The 16,374-nt window shown below is 45.1% G+C and overlaps 1 protein-coding gene across 1 annotated transcript in view; it reads left to right on the top strand.

Moving 5' to 3' along the window:
* Positions 1-13,405: 13,405 nt before the first annotated feature.
* LOC128375757 (retinol dehydrogenase 12-like) overlaps positions 13,406-16,374 on the top strand; it is a 9,504-nt gene continuing 6,535 nt past the window's right edge. The window contains exon 1 of the mRNA XM_053336174.1: positions 13,406-13,504. Coding sequence (XP_053192149.1) covers positions 13,406-13,504 — 99 coding nt within the window. The remainder of the gene's footprint in view (positions 13,505-16,374) is intronic.

Raw genomic sequence — 16,374 nt, 5'->3', positions numbered from 1 at the left:
GTAAGGTCAGTGGGGGCTCACTCCAACCCCCCCCCCCCCCTCCCCCCAGGGCCTGAATACTCCAGTGATGTCAGAGTGGATAAAAATAAGAAGCCAGCGGTAAAATCATGTCACCATCACTGAGTCCCACTGAGACTCTGACCTGCAGGAAACACACAGGAAACACGCAGGAAACACGCAGGAAACACAGAGGAAACACGCAGGAAACACGCAGGAAACACAGAGGAAACACAGAGGAAACACGTAGGAAACACGCAGGAAACACGCAGGAAACAGACAGGACACAGACAGGAAACAGAGGAAACACGCAGGAAACACGCAGGAAACACAGAGGAAACACGCAGGAAACACAGAGGAAACACGCAGGAAACACGCAGGAAAAAAGGAACGAAATACGCAGGAAAAACAAGCAGGAAACACATAGGAAACACGCAGGAAACACGCAGGAAACACATAAGAAACACGCAGGAAGCACACAAGAACCACGCAGGAAACCCATAGGAAACACGCAGGAAACACAGAGGAAACATGCAGGAAACATGCAGGAAACACGCAGGAAACACATAGGAAACACAGAGGAAACGCATAGGAAACACGCAGGAAACACATAGGAAACACGCAGGAAACACACAGGAAACACGCAGGAAACACGCAGGAAACACATAGGAAACACGCAGGAAACACACAGGAAACATAGGAAACATGCAGGAAACACGCAGGAAACACAGAGGAAACGCATAGGAAACACGCAGGAAACACATAGGAAACACGCAGGAAACACACAGGAAACACGCAGGAAACACGCAGGAAACACATAGGAAACACAGAGGAAACACATAGGAAACACGCAGGAACCACGCAGGAAACACAGAGGAAACACACAGGAAACACGCAGGAAACACGCAGGAAACACGCAGGAAACACAGAGGAAACGCATAGGAAACACGCAGGAAACACATAGGAAACACGCAGGAAACACACAGGAAACACGCAGGAAACACGCAGGAAACACATAGGAAACACAGAGGAAACACATAGGAAACACGCAGGAAACACACAGGAAACACGCAGGAAACACAGAGGAAACGCATAGGAAACACGCAGGAAACACATAGGAAACACGCAGGAAACACACAGGAAACACGCAGGAACCACGCAGGAAACACATAGGAACCACGCAGGAAACACGCCGGAAACACGCCGGAAACACGCCGGAAACATGCAGGAAACACAGAGGAAACACGCAGGAAACACAGAGGAAACACGCAGGAAACACAGAGGAAACACGCAGGAAACACGCAGGAAACACATAGGAAACACAGAGGAAACACATAGGAAACACGCAGGAAACACGCAGGAAACACGCAGGAAACACAGAGGAAACGCATAGGAAACACGCAGGAAACACATAGGAACCACGCAGGAAACACGCCGGAAACACAGAGGAAACACAGAGGAAACACGCCGGAAACATGCAGGAAACACAGAGGAAACACGCAGGAAACACAGAGGAAACACGCAGGAAACACAGAGGAAACATGCAGGAAACACAGAGGAAACACAGAGGAAACACGCAGGAAACACAGAGGAAACATGCAGGAAACACAGTGGAAACACAGAGGAAACATGCAGGAAACACGCAGGAAACACATAAGAAACACGCAGGAAACACGGAGGAAACATGCAGGAAACACAGAGGAAACACGCAGGAAACACAGAGGAAACATGCAGGAAACACAGAGGAAACATGCAGGAAACACAGTGGAAACACGCAGGAAACACGCAGGAAACACAGAGGAAACACGCAGGAAACACAGAGGAAACACGCAGGAAATACCGCTGAGCGTCACCGAGACGCCAAAACACACCAAATAACGCTGAATAGGAAGGAACCATTTCACTGAATATTCCTGCACACACACTGTCAATGTCCTGCTATCACGTGTGTGTGTGTGTGTGTGTGTGTGAGTGAGAGAGTGAGAGAGAGAGAGAGAGAGAGAGAGAGAGAGTTTGTGAGTGAGTGAGTGTGTTTGTGTTACACGTGTGTGTTTGTGTTTTATATGTGTGTGTGTGTGTGTGTGTGTGTGTGTGTACTCTACCTGTTGTGCCTTTAGGCCAGGCATCTAATATGACTGACTGAGCAGGACACACACACACACACACACACACACACACACACACACACACACTCTTTGCCTCCACACGCGCTAAATCCCTCACAAGGTCAAGTTGGTGTGTTTGGTTTTCCGGGTTAAAATCACGTCATGTATCATCTTTAATATTTCGGTTAATTCTCCAGATATGAACGGCCCGTGCCGGTGTCCTTACCGTACACGCCCTGGCCGTGCACGCCCTGCAGGAAGCCGGTAAACAGCCACAGGAGACCGAACACTGAACCCATCTTCACATCCTCCTGTGGCCGCCTCGCTGCTTCTCTCCCCCCGGGGATGAAGAGGTTGTAGGTCCGGTTCCCCGCTGCTCCTCCTGCTGCTGCTCCTTCTCCCTCCTCCGCTCCTGCCGGCGTCCCTCCGCACGGTATCCGGCCCGGTGACCGGTTCTCATCCAAAAAATCCCCTCGTCCCCCCTCCAGCAGCCCGCCAGCACCCCCACACACTCCGGTCAGATGCAACGGGAAGGTCCGCTTCCTCCTCAGCGTCTCCTTGCCGGTGACATTGTACCAAAACACATTCAAATTCAAGAAAAAAATAAACCCCGTCAGTTTCCTCCGGTAGGAAGCTCAGAAGTCCCTGCTGCCCTTCCGCCGAGTCCACCGGGCTCCTTGTCCGCGGGTCGGTACCGGACTTACATCCATCATCCTCCCGGTGCCCGCTGCGGGACCGGTGCTGGCTCTCTGCGGCTCTCTGCGGCCCGTCAGGCCGGGGAGGGGAGGAGGAGAGTCGGGCTCCGTGATGCTCTGATGACACTCTAAGCTCCGGTGAAGAAGACGGAGAGTCGGTCAGTCCGGTGGATTTTTACCGGAGAGAGACGTCACAGAGAGAACCGGTAAAGTAGGACGGAGTGACGAGCGACATGGCTTCCGGGATGAAAATTTCACAATAATACTCTGTGACTAAACAGCTGATAGCAGATTTAAATCTTTAACTTTAAGCTTTGAACAGGCGACATGCAGCAGATACAGACTAATAACACCTTGTTAGGAGCCTGATGGTTAAAATGCTTCTTCAGTTGGATGTGCCTTGAGTTAATAAGACTAGATTAGTTGAATTGAAGCTTTCCTTTACTTTGATAGAAATGATAAAGCTCAGTTTATAAACTAGTGTGATATTAATGAGCAGAGAAAGCAAGAATGAACCACTTCTCTTTATCAAATAAAGCATTCAGTTGTTTTACCATTATAATCGTTTTTATTACTTTTCTCTCTCTTTTTTTTCGTATAGCTTCAATTATGATATTTCCCCCCCTGCACACACCCAAGGACAACAACGACATCAGGCAAATAAATAAGTAGGGCTGGGCAATATATTGATATATATCGATATCGTGATATGAGACTAGATATCGTCTTAGATTTAGGATATCGTAATATCGTGATATGTCAGAGTTGTCTCTTCCTGCTTTTAAATGTTGCATTACTGTAAAAATATGTAATTTTCTGAACTTACCAGACTCTTCTAGCTGTTCTGTTATTTACTTTTTACTCACGTTGTCATTATATCCACATTACAGATGATTATTTATCAAACATTTCATCATGGAAATATTTAGTGAAAGCATCAAGAGTCATCTCTACATTATCGTTGCAATATCGTTATCGAGGTATTTGGTCAGATATATCGTGATACTTGATTTTGTCCATATCGCCCAGCCCTATAAATAAGCAAAAACACCAAAAGACTGATGAGGAAACAGTTCAGGACAGGAAAGTATTACAATCACTATTTATATATATAACAAAAATGGGTTCCAGATCTTTTCATAACCAGCACCAGCAGCGAGTTCATCTGATGTTTTCTAATTTAAAAAATAAAAGACATCCTTCATCCAGTTGACAGAGTTGGGAGGAGAAGAGGATTTCCATTTGTATAACTTAACAGGGACAACGTGTCTTGGAGGAGATACAACTCATACTAACTCTCAATAAAAATATAGGAAACAAAAATTCTTTAAAATATATTTATGTAAATGTTTTAGTTGGTGCGCGTGAGATAACTAGGATTTTATTTCCACTGCTGCCTGTTACAAACATTAATATCATTAATGACTGTTTTTCAGAGGTTGTAGTGGTTCAGCAGCTCAGTCTAAAGACACTGACATCAAAGACATGGCGGATGTGACGTTTGTCAACATGACATCACCGTTGCCAACTTTGATTTTTGGAGCCAGAAATGACAATATTCAGACTGCTAGGCTAGTAGGCTAGGTGTTGTGCAGAAGTATGATCCCCTGTTATTATGTGTTTCCCTCTTTGACCTGTACTCTAACCCGTCTTCTCTGTTACATCAAACCATAACCATGAAACACCGTTTAAACAGGGCGGGAACATTATTCAACAGGGTAACAGAGTTCGACATAACACCTGTTAATACCGTCCACTAGACAAAAACAGGCTTAAAACCTTTAAAACTAAATGTACTCACCTCAAAAGCCGAACATCTGACTCCTGAGAGGTTCCTTTAGTTCAGCCAAACACGGAACAAGACTTTTCTTATGTGACCAAATGTTATAATTAACTTTCATGAACTGAAAACAGCTGCGGCTACGTCTATACTCTGAATCCAAGGTTTACATTACATTATCAGTGTTGTCAAATCAAGTAGACACGTCCTAAAGCTGCTTCATCGTTTATTTTACTTTTAAATGGGTCCATCATTATTATCTCCACTGATTGTTTGGTCATGTACTGTCTGGACCTTAGACTGTATAAGAACAGTCTGGACGTCTTGCTGCTTGGAAGGAGATTTGATGTTAGTCCCACAGACTGTATAAAAGAAATGGACGTAACATCCATGACGTCACCCATTGGTTTGTGGACTGCTGCTCGGAAGCCAATAGTATCGAATCTAGGCAGCGCCATCTTGAACATTTCAGGTGCATGCTGGGAAAAAATGAACACGGATTCTACTTATATGGGCATGAGGCGGAGCCATGGACGGACGTATGGGCGGGACCAACGGCGGAGCGGGGAGGTTGCTATGGTTGCGAGGGCTGGGTCTGGAGGACATTGGTCAATCAACCTGTCAATCAGGACGTAGCCACGCCCTAATGCATACCCTGCTTTATCGTCACATATAAAATCAGGGAGGCCAAAATGTCCCAAATGAACATCATACTGCATTGAAGAAGGCTTTAAACTAGCGATTGAGACCATAAACACATTTTGAAAACGTTTACTGAGGTTAGAAATCAAGTGAGAAGTTGGTGAATTCTCCATTGACTTGTATAGAGACGGTCGCCCCCTGGTGGCCTTTTGATAGAATGCAGCTCTAAGTTACTTCCGCATTGGCTTCTTTTCAGAGGACAGGAACTCCCCGCCTGGTTAGTGCTCGTCGCCTCCTGCTGGTCATCAGAGAGATTGCAGGTTCAACTAAGAGCCACAAAGGACGAAACTCTGCTGTGTTTTTGACAACCGCCGCTAGATGGCGCCACGTGAAAACGCCATCTTTGATTAAAATCCGTGACGATTTTAGACCCTTTTCAGGAGTGCTGAAGCAATAAATAAATAAATAAAATGATAATTGTTTAGTTTTTTTCTAAAAAATATTTTCTAAAACTGTTCTGCTGCAGGTTGAAATGGTTTTATTTGAACAACTTTAATGTTTGAATGGTTCTGTCATTAATATAATCTTTCCCTCAGGGTTCATTAACTATCTCAGGGTCCTCTCAACATAAATCTGTCATTGTTTATTCTGAACCATTATTATTAAACACTATAGTCTCACCACTCCTACCTGATTAGATACCGTGGCAAAACCAGAAATCCCACTCAGGACACGCTCCTCTATTAAAATTACAAATTAAATATTGGTCCAAAGAAGAAGAAAAAAAGAAAGACAGTAATTTCAAGCTGGAAGAACTCTATGAAATATGATAATATAACTGTGTGATTATGTGTCCTCATGTTGTTTTCCTGTCTTGGAGGTATGACTGAAATTAGAAATGTTTTAGTATTTAAACAAACACACTCAGGCTTTATGAACACTGAGTTATAGAGATTATTTACAACAACAGTGGTATTAATATAACTTTCTAAATGCTGGTATTGATTTATATCTCGTATTGATTTTTGTATCCAGTTCATAATGGCTTATTGAGTAGTTCCCAGACTGGGACCTGGGAAGAGAGAGGGGAGAGGAATGCACAGGGTTCCCATCAAAAGGACAAATAGACCAATTTAACTTTTATTACACTAACTTCCAGAGAATATCTCCATAGAGAAGATTCTTCTCAAACACAGGTCCGTGGTCTATGTCTGTCTATTCTGGATAATGGTTGATGATGGCATGTTAGAGTGAATTATATTGAATGCTGTTCCTAATATTTTGTCCACGCCATCAACATACATGAAACGGGCAAAATATTAGGAACACCAGTCGATATAATTCACCTCAGTACACCACCACGGCTTAGTACGACACCACCACGGCTTAGTACGACACCACCACGGCTTAGTACGACACCACCACGGCTTAGTACACCACCACCGCGGCTTAGTACGACACCACCACGGCTTAGTACGACACCACCACGGCTTAGTACGACCTCAGTAAATAAACATAAAGTAGAATAATCACCAAACTAAAATGTATAAACTTCATAAAAGTAGGATTTATAGTTGTTTGATTGCACAGGTGTTCCTGATGAAGAGGTCAGAGGTCAGTGAGTGTTTGTTCTGTTTTATTTAACCCTTAAACAGGAAGTACTAGTTATGTCATTTGCACCTAAAGTAAGGAAGGAAGGAAGGAAAGGAGGGAGGGAGGAAGGAAGGAAGGAAAGGAGGGAGGAAGGAAAGGAAGGAGGGAGGAAGAAGGAAGGAAGGAAAGGAAGGAGGGAGGAAGGAAGGAAGGTAGGAAGGGAGGGAGGGAGGAAGGAAGGAAGGAAAGGAGGGAGGAAGAAAGGAAGGAGGGAGGAAGAAGGAAGAAGGAAGGAAGGAAGGAAAAAGGAAGGAAAGGAGGGAGGAAGGAAGGAAGGTAGGAAGGAAAGGAGGGAGGGAGGAAGGAAGGAAGGAAAGGAGGGAGGAAGGAAAGGAAGGAGGGAGGAAGAAGGAAGGAAGGAAGGGAGGGAGGGAGGGAGGAGGAAGGAAGGAAGGAAGGAAAGGAGGGAAAAGGAAGGAAGGAGGGAAGAGGGAGGAAGGAAGGAAGGTAGGAAGGAAAGGAGGGAGGGAGGAAAGGAAGGAGGGAGGAAGGAAGGAAAGTAGGAAGGAAAGGAGGGAGGGAGGAAAGGAAGGAGGGAGGAAGAAGGAAGGAAGGAAGGGAGGGAGGGAGGGAGGAGGAAGGAAGGAAGGAAGGAAAGGAGGGAAAAAGGAAGGAAAGGAGGGAGGAAGGAAGGAAGGTAGGAAGGAAAGGAGGGAGGGAGGAAAGGAAGGAGGGAGGAAGGAAGGAAAGTAGGAAGGAAAGGAGGGAGGGAGGAAAGGAAGGAGGGAGGAAGAAGGAAGGAAGGAAGGGAGGGAGGGAGGGAGGAGGAAGGAAGGAAGGAAGGAAAGGAGGGAAAAAGGAAGGAAAGGAGGGAGGAAGGAAGGAAGGAAGGTAGGAAGGAAAGGAGGGAGGGAGGAAGGACGGAAGGAAGGAAGGAAGGAAGAAAGGAAGGACAGAGGAAGGAAGGAAGAAAGAAAGGAAGGACAGATGAAGGAAGGAAGAAAGGAAGGACAGAGGAAGGAAGGAAGAAAGAAAGGAAGGAAGAAAGAAAGGAAGGACAGATGAAGGAAGGAAGAAAGGACAGAAGGAGGGAACATGTACAGTACCCTAACAGCTGAACTTAGATCTGAGGAAGGAAGGAAGGAAGGAAGGAAGGACGGAAGGAAGGAAGGAAGGAAGGAAGGAAGGAAGGAAGGAAGGACCCGGGAGGACAACAGGAAGGTTAAAGAGTCTGTATCTCCTGGTGCACGTTGTCTGTTTAAGGGTTAACATGGGGCCATTATATTGTTATATTGTGAGGGCTGAATAATAAACTCGCTCTGTCATGCCTTCATTAACCCTTTATAGGACACTCATTAAAAGGAAGGGAGGAAGGATGGAAGGATGGAAGGAAGGGAAGGAAGGAAAAGAAGGAAGGACGGAGGAAACAAGGAAGGAAGGAAGGTAGGGGGAGGAAAGAAAGAGAGAAGGAGGGAGGGAGGAAGGAAAGAAAGAAGGAAGGGAGGAGAGAAGGAGGGAGGGAGGAAGAACAGATGGAAGGAAGGAAAGGAAGGAAGGAAGGACGGAGGAAGGAAAGAAGGAAGGGAGGAGAGAAGGAGGGAGGGAGGAAGGACAGATGGAAGGAAGGAAGGAAAGGAAGGAAGGACGGAGGAAATAAGGAACGAGGGAGGGGAGAAAGGAAAAGAGGAAGGGAAGAAAGAAGGCAGGGAGGAAGGAAGGAAGGACGGAGGAAACAAGGAAGGAAGGAAGGTAGGGGGAGGAAAGAAAGAGAGAAGGAGGGAGGGAGGAAGGGAAGAAAGAAAGAAGGGAGGAGAGAAGGAGGGAGGGAGGAAGAACAGATGGAAGGAAGGAAAGGAAGGAAGGAAGGCCGGAGGAAGGAAAGAAGGAAGGGAGGAGAGAAGGAGGGAGGGAGGAAGGACAGATGGAAGGAAGGAAGGACGGAGGAAATAAGGAACGAGGGAGGGAGAAAGGAAAAGAGGAAGGGAAGAAAGAAGGCAGGGAGGAAGGGAAGGAAGGAAGGAAGGAAGGAAGGAAGGAAAGAAGGAAGGAAGGAAGGAAGGAAGGATATTTTGGGATATTTACAGAAGGGTTAAGTGGTGTGCAGAGATTATTATTGTTTTATTCTTCAGAGCTCAAACATTAATTCACCTGAAACCTACAAAAAAAAAATCACTTTATTATTTAACCCTTTACTGGGCAAATAATTATATCTGGTAACTTCTGTAAATATCTCAAAATATCCTTCCTTCCTTCCTTCCTTCCTTCCTGCCTTCTTTCTTCCCTTCCTCTTTTCCTTTCTCCCTTCCTCGTTCCTTATTTCCTCCTTCCTTCCTTTCCTTCCTTCCATCTGTCCTTCCTTCCTCCCTCCTTCTCTCCTCCCTTCCTTCTTTCCTTCCTCTGTCCTTCCTTCCTTCCTTTCCTTACTTCCATCTGTCCTTCCTCCCTCCCTCCTTCTCTCCTCCCTTCCTTCTTTCCTTCCTCCATCCCCCTTTCTTCTTCCTTCCTTCCTTCTTTCTTCCCTTCCTCCTCTCTTTCTTTCCTCCCCCCTACCTTCCTTCCATCCTTCCTTCCTTCCTTCCTCCCTTCCCTCCTTCCTTCCTGTCTTTCCTCCCTTCCCTCCTTCCTTCCTGTCTTTCCTCCCTTCCCTCCTTCCCTCCTTCCTTCCTTCCTTCCTTTCAATGAGTGTCCTATAAAGGGTTAAATGAACTGATGATGATGTGATACTGAGAGGGGAAAAAATATGACTATAACTATAAAACCCTTTCATTGTTACAGTATTTAAAACAGAGACAACAGAGAATATATCATTTTCATCGAGGGTTTATTTTATTCATCTTGCTTAAAAAAAAGAAAATAAATTGAATGTTCAGTGGTTAATAAACATATTAAAACAAGATCTCATTAAGAAGGATAACTGTTTTAAAATCTAGTGTTAAACAAATACTGATATCATCTTTGTAATAAATCAAACATGCTTTGGTTTTATTATGTTTAAAAAAAAAGTGTTTAATTCAGTTTATGTTGGGGATGGGGGAAGAGTAGTTATGGGCAATTTAAAAATCCTGAAATATGAACAATACATGAAAACTCATTAAATGTGATTTAAAGGTGAAAAACACGTCATCAGTCTCACCTGTTAAGATATATATTTTGATTCATTCACGATTTACCAGGAATCATTAACTTTCACCAGCTGTGTGACGCTATTGTGACGTCACGGTGTATTGTTTATATAACGCTTTTATTTTGACAGACCTACAGGTTGTTTCCGGTCTCAGCTGCAGGTTATTTGACGTTTGGCGGAATCCGCCGCGCGAAACATCACGAGCCGCTGCTCTCTGACCGGAGACACGAGGAGCCTGCAGGCGGCACGCGCGGAGGAAACACGGCGCGAGCCTTCACTGCGCACGTGTGTGATGCTCTCTTTTTTTTCCCGGGACTCCTGAGTGAGGCGGGAAGAGAGAGAGAGACAATGTCTTTAACTACATCACTCATAATACTGCAGTACTTTTACTGTAATACTGCATACTACATCACTATAATACTGCAGTACTTTTACTGTAATACTGCATACTACATCACTATAATACTGGAGTACTTTTACTGTAATACTGCATACTACATCACTATAATACTGGAGTACTTTTACTGTAATACTGCAGTACTTTTACTGTAATACTGCATACTACATCACTATAATACTGCAGTACTTTTACTGTAATACTGCATACTACACCACTATAATACTGCAGTACTTTTACTGTAATACTGCATACTACATCACTATAATACTGCAGTACTTTTACTGTAATACTGCATACTACATCACTATAATACTGCAGTACTTTTACTGTAATACTGCATACTACATCGCTATAATACTGCAGTACTTTTACTGTAATACTGCATACTACATCACTATAATACTGCAGTACTTTTACTGTAATACTGCATACTACATCGCTATAATACTGCAGTACTTTTACTGTAATACTGCATACTACATCACTATAATACTGCAGTACTTTACTGTAATACTGCATACTACATCACTATAATACTGGAGTACTTTTACTGTAATACTGCATACTACATCACTATAATACTGCAGTACTTTTACTGTAATACTGCATACTACATCACTATAATACTGCAGTACTTTTACTGTAATACTGCATACTACACCACTATAATACTGCAGTACTTTTACTGTAATACTGCATACTACATCACTATAATACTGCAGTACTTTTACTGTAATACTGCATACTACACCACTATAATACTGCAGTACTTTTACTGTAATACTGCATACTACATCACTATAATACTGCAGTACTTTTACTGTAATACTGCATACTACATCGCTATAATACTGCAGTACTTTTACTGTAATACTGCATACTACATCACTATAATACTGCAGTACTTTTACTGTAATACTGCATACTACATCGCTATAATACTGGAGTACTTTTACTGTAATACTGCAGTACTTTTACTGTAATACTGCATACTACATCACTATAATACTGCAGTACTTTTACTGTAATACTGCATACTACACCACTATAATACTGCAGTACTTTTACTGTAATACTGCATACTACATCACTATAATACTGCAGTACTTTTACTGTAATACTGCATACTACATCACTATAATACTGCAGTACTTTTACTGTAATACTGCATACTACATCGCTATAATACTGCAGTACTTTTACTGTAATACTGCATACTACATCACTATAATACTGCAGTACTTTTACTGTAATACTGCATACTACATCGCTATAATACTGCAGTACTTTTACTGTAATACTGCATACTACATCACTATAATACTGCAGTACTTTTACTGTAATACTGCATACTACATCACTATAATACTGCAGTACTTTACTGTAATACTGCATACTACATCACTATAATACTGGAGTACTTTTACTGTAATACTGCATACTACATCACTATAATACTGCAGTACTTTTACTGTAATACTGCATACTACATCACTATAATACTGCAGTACTTTTACTGTAATACTGCATACTACACCACTATAATACTGCAGTACTTTTACTGTAATACTGCATACTACATCACTATAATACTGCAGTACTTTTACTGTAATACTGCATACTACACCACTATAATACTGCAGTACTTTTACTGTAATACTGCATACTACATCACTATAATACTGCAGTACTTTTACTGTAATACTGCATACTACATCGCTATAATACTGCAGTACTTTTACTGTAATACTGCATACTACATCACTATAATACTGCAGTACTTTTACTGTAATACTGCATACTACATCGCTATAATACTGCAGTACTTTTACTGTAATACTGCATACTACATCACTATAATACTGCAGTACTTTACTGTAATACTGCATACTACATCACTATAATACTGCAGTACTTTTACTGTAATACTGCATACTACATCACTATAATACTGCAGTACTTTTACTGTAATACTGCATACTACATCACTATAATACTGCAGTACTTTTACTATAATACTGCATACTACATCACTATAATACTGCAGTACTTTTACTATAATACTGCATACTACATCACTATAATACTGCAGTACTTTTACTATAATACTGCATACTACATCACTATAATACTGCAGTACTTTTACTATAATACTGCAGTACTACACCAAAGTTGACCGACAGCAATAACACATACACAGAGAAGACCATGAGGACATGATGAAGACCATGAGGACATGATGAAGACTATGATGAAGACATGATGAAGACTATGAGGACATGATGAAGACTATGATGAAGACATGATGAAGACTATGAGGACATGATGAAGACTATGAGGACATGATGAAGACCATGATGAAGACCATGATGAAGACCATGAGGACATGATGAAGGCTATGAGGACATGATGAAGGCATGATGAAGACCATGAGGACATGATGAAGGCTATGAGGACATGATGAAGACCATGATGAAGACCATGAGGACATGATGAAGACCATGAGGACATGATGAAGACCATGAAGACATGATGAAGACTATGATGAAGACTATGATGAAGACTATGAGGACATGATGAAGACTATGAGGACGTGATGAAGACCATGATGAAGACTATGAGGACATGATGAAGACCATGAGGACATGATGAAGACATGATGAAGACCATGATGAAGACATGATGAAGACTATGATGAAGACCATGAGGACATGATGAAGACCATGAGGACATAATGAAGACCATGAGGACATGATGAAGACCATGAGGACCATGAGGACATGATGAAGACCATGATGAAGACATGATGAAGACCATGATGAAGACCATGAGGACATGATGAAGACCATGAGGACATGATGAAGACATGATGAAGACCATGATGAAGACCATGATGAAGACCATGATGAAGACCATGATGAAGACATGATGAAGACTATGAGGACATGATGAAGACCATGAGGACATGATGAAGACTATGAGGACATGATGAAGAGCATGATGAAGACCATGATGAAGACCATGAGGACATGATGAAGACTATGAGGACATGATGAAGACTATGAGGACATGATGAAGACCATGATGAAGACCATGCTCACAGCTGAGAGCAGCCTCAGCAGGGACAAACCTCAGTGTGAGAATCATCAGTGTAATGATTCTCCATCTGTGAACTGATGGATGAACTGACTGATTCACCTTCATGTGTCCTCCTCTCCTCCTTCTCCCCTCCTCTCTCCTCCTCTCCTCCTTCTCCTCTCTCCTCCTCTCGTCCTCCTCCTTCTCCTCTCTCCTCCTCCTCCTCTCCTCCTCCTCCTCCTCCTCTCCTCCTCCTCCTCTCCTCCTCTTCCTCTGTCCTCCTTCTCTCCTCTCCTCCTTCTCCTCTCTCCTCCTCTCCTCCTCCTCCTTCTCTCCTCTCCTCCTCCTCCTCTCTCCTCCTCTTCTTCTCCTCTTCCTCTCTCCTCCTCTTCCTCTGTCCTCCTCTCCTCCTCCTCCCCTCCTCCTCCTCCCCCTCCTCTCTCCTTCTCTTTCTCTTCTTCTCCTCCTTCTCTCTCCTCCTTCTCTCTCCTCTTCTCTCCTCCTTCTCCTCTCCTCCTCCTCTTCTCCTCCTCCTCTTCTCCTCTTCCTCTCTCCTCCTTCTCTTCTTCTCCTCCTCCTCTCTCCTCCTCCTCCTCTCTCTCCTCCTGATCCTCCTCTCCCTCCTCCTCTTATTAACATTGTTTCCCTGCAGCTCTGCTCTGTGAAGGAATCTCAAACAGCTGGGAGGCACCAAACTTTAATCAATACAATTACTCTAGAAAGCAGCCAGCTACTCTTCTTCCTCCTCCTCCTCATCCTCCAGCTACTCTTCCTCCTCCTCCTCCTCATCCTCCAGCTACTCTTCCCCCTCCTCCTCCTCCTACTCCTCCAGCTACTCTTCCTCCTCCTCCTCCTCATCCTCCAGCTACTCTTCCTCCTCCTCCTCCTCATCCTCCAGCTACTCTTCCCCCTCCTCCTCCTCCTACTCCTCCAGCTACTCTTCCTCCTCCTCCTCCTCATCCTCCAGCTACTCTTCCTCCTCCTCCTCCAGCTACTCTTCCTCCTCCTCTTCCCCCTCCTCCTCCAGCTACTCTTCCTCCTCCTCCTCCTCCAGCTACTCTTCCTCCTCCTCTTCCCCCTCGTCCTCCAGCTACTCTTCCTCCTCCTCCTCCAGCTACTCTTCCTCCTCTTCTAGCTACTCTTCCTCCTCCTCCTCTTCCCCCTCCTCCAGCTACTCTTCCTCCTCCTCCAGCTACTCTTCTTCCTCCTCCTCCTCCTCCTCCAGATACTCTTCCTCCTCCTCCTCCTCCTCCAGCTACTCTTCCCCCTCTTCCTCCTCCTCCAGCTACTCTTCTTCCTCCTCCTCCTCGTCCTCCAGCTACTCTTCCTCCTCCTCCTCCAGCTACTCTTCCCCCTCCTCCTCCTCCTCCTCCTCCAGCTACTCTTCCTCCTCCTCCTCCAGCTACTCTTCCCCCTCCTCCTCCAGCTACTCTTCTTCTTCCTCCTCCTCCTCCTCTTCCACCTCCTCCTTCTCCTCCAGCTACTCTTCCTCCTCCTCCTCCTCCTCCTTCTCCTCCAGCTACTCTTCCTCCTCCTCCTCCTCCAGCTACTCTTCCTCCACCTCCTCCTTCTCCTCCTCCTCCAGCTACTCTTCCTCCTCCTCCTCCTCCTCCAGCTACTCTTCCTCCTCCTCCTCCAGCTACTCTTCCTCCACCTCCTCCTTCTCCTCCTCCTCCAGCTACTCTTCCTCCTCCTCCTCGTCCTCCAGCTACTCTTCCTCCTCCTCCTCCTCCAGCTACTCTTCCTCCTCCTCCTCCTCGTCCTCCAGCTACTCTTCCTCCTCCTCCTCCAGCTACTCTTCCTCCACCTCCTCCTTCTCCAGCTACTCTTCCTCCTCCTCCTCCTCCTCGTCCTCCAGCTACTCTTCCTCCTCCTCGTCCTCCAGCTACTCTTCCTCCTCCTCCTCCTCGTCCTCCAGCTACTCTTCCTCCTCGTCCTCCAGCTACTCTTCCTCCTCCTCCTCCTCCTCCAGCTACTCTTCCTCCACCTCCTCCTTCTCCTCCTCCTCCAGCTACTCTTCCTCCTCCTCCTCCTCCTCCAGCTACTCTTCCTCCTCCTCCTCCTCGTCCTCCAGCTACTCTTCCTCCTCCTCCTCCAGCTACTCTTCCTCCACCTCCTCCTTCTCCTCCTCCTCCAGCTACTCTTCCTCCTCCTCCTCCTCCTCCTCGAGCTACTCTTCCTCCTCCTCCTCCTCCAGCTACTCTTCCTCCTCCTCCTCCTCCTCCTCCAGCTACTCTTCCTCCTCCTCCTCCAGCTACTCTTCCTCCACCTCCTCCTTCTCCAGCTACTCTTCCTCCTCCTCCTCCTCGTCCTCCAGCTACTCTTCCTCCTCCTCCTCTAGCTACTCTTCCTCCTCCTAAATTCAGATTTATTTCCCACCATGCATTGCAAAAGTGTGATTAACAGCGCAGGTAAAGCTTCTCTGCAGAGATAAGATCCTGCAGACTCCCAACAAAAAGAACCAAACTCTGCCAGGAGCTCGTTAATGGAAGCCATTGTTTGGCAGTGTGTCATAAGTGTGTATGTGTGTGTGTGTGTATGTGTGTGTGTGTGTGTGTGTGTGTGTGTGTGTGTGTGTGTGTGTGTGTGTGTGTGTTCCTGTGGAGACTGTTAACCTCTGAGCATTAGCAGCATAATGTGGCTGCGTGTGGTTCGACACATGAACGCTGCTCAACCTTCTGACGGATGATGATGATGATGATGATGATGATGAAGCTGCGTAACGTCTCTGAAGGCCGAGGATGAAGCAATTAGTCAGAGCTGAACAGATGCTCTCTGCTTTTACTGGAGACAGAAGCCACAACACAAGGAGACAGGAGGACAGGAGGAGGAAGAGGAGGAGGAAGAGGTGGATGTGAAGGAGGAAGTGGAGGAGGAAGGGGGAGAGGAGGAGGAGGTGGAGGAAGAGGGAGAGGAGGAGGAAGAGGAGGAGGAGGAGGAGGAAGAGGTGGAAGTGAAGG

This window comes from Scomber japonicus, chromosome 16 (genome assembly GCF_027409825.1).
Source record: "Scomber japonicus isolate fScoJap1 chromosome 16, fScoJap1.pri, whole genome shotgun sequence".
Taxonomy (NCBI): domain Eukaryota; kingdom Metazoa; phylum Chordata; class Actinopteri; order Scombriformes; family Scombridae; genus Scomber; species Scomber japonicus.
This window is presented reverse-complemented; position numbering and strand designations above follow the sequence as displayed.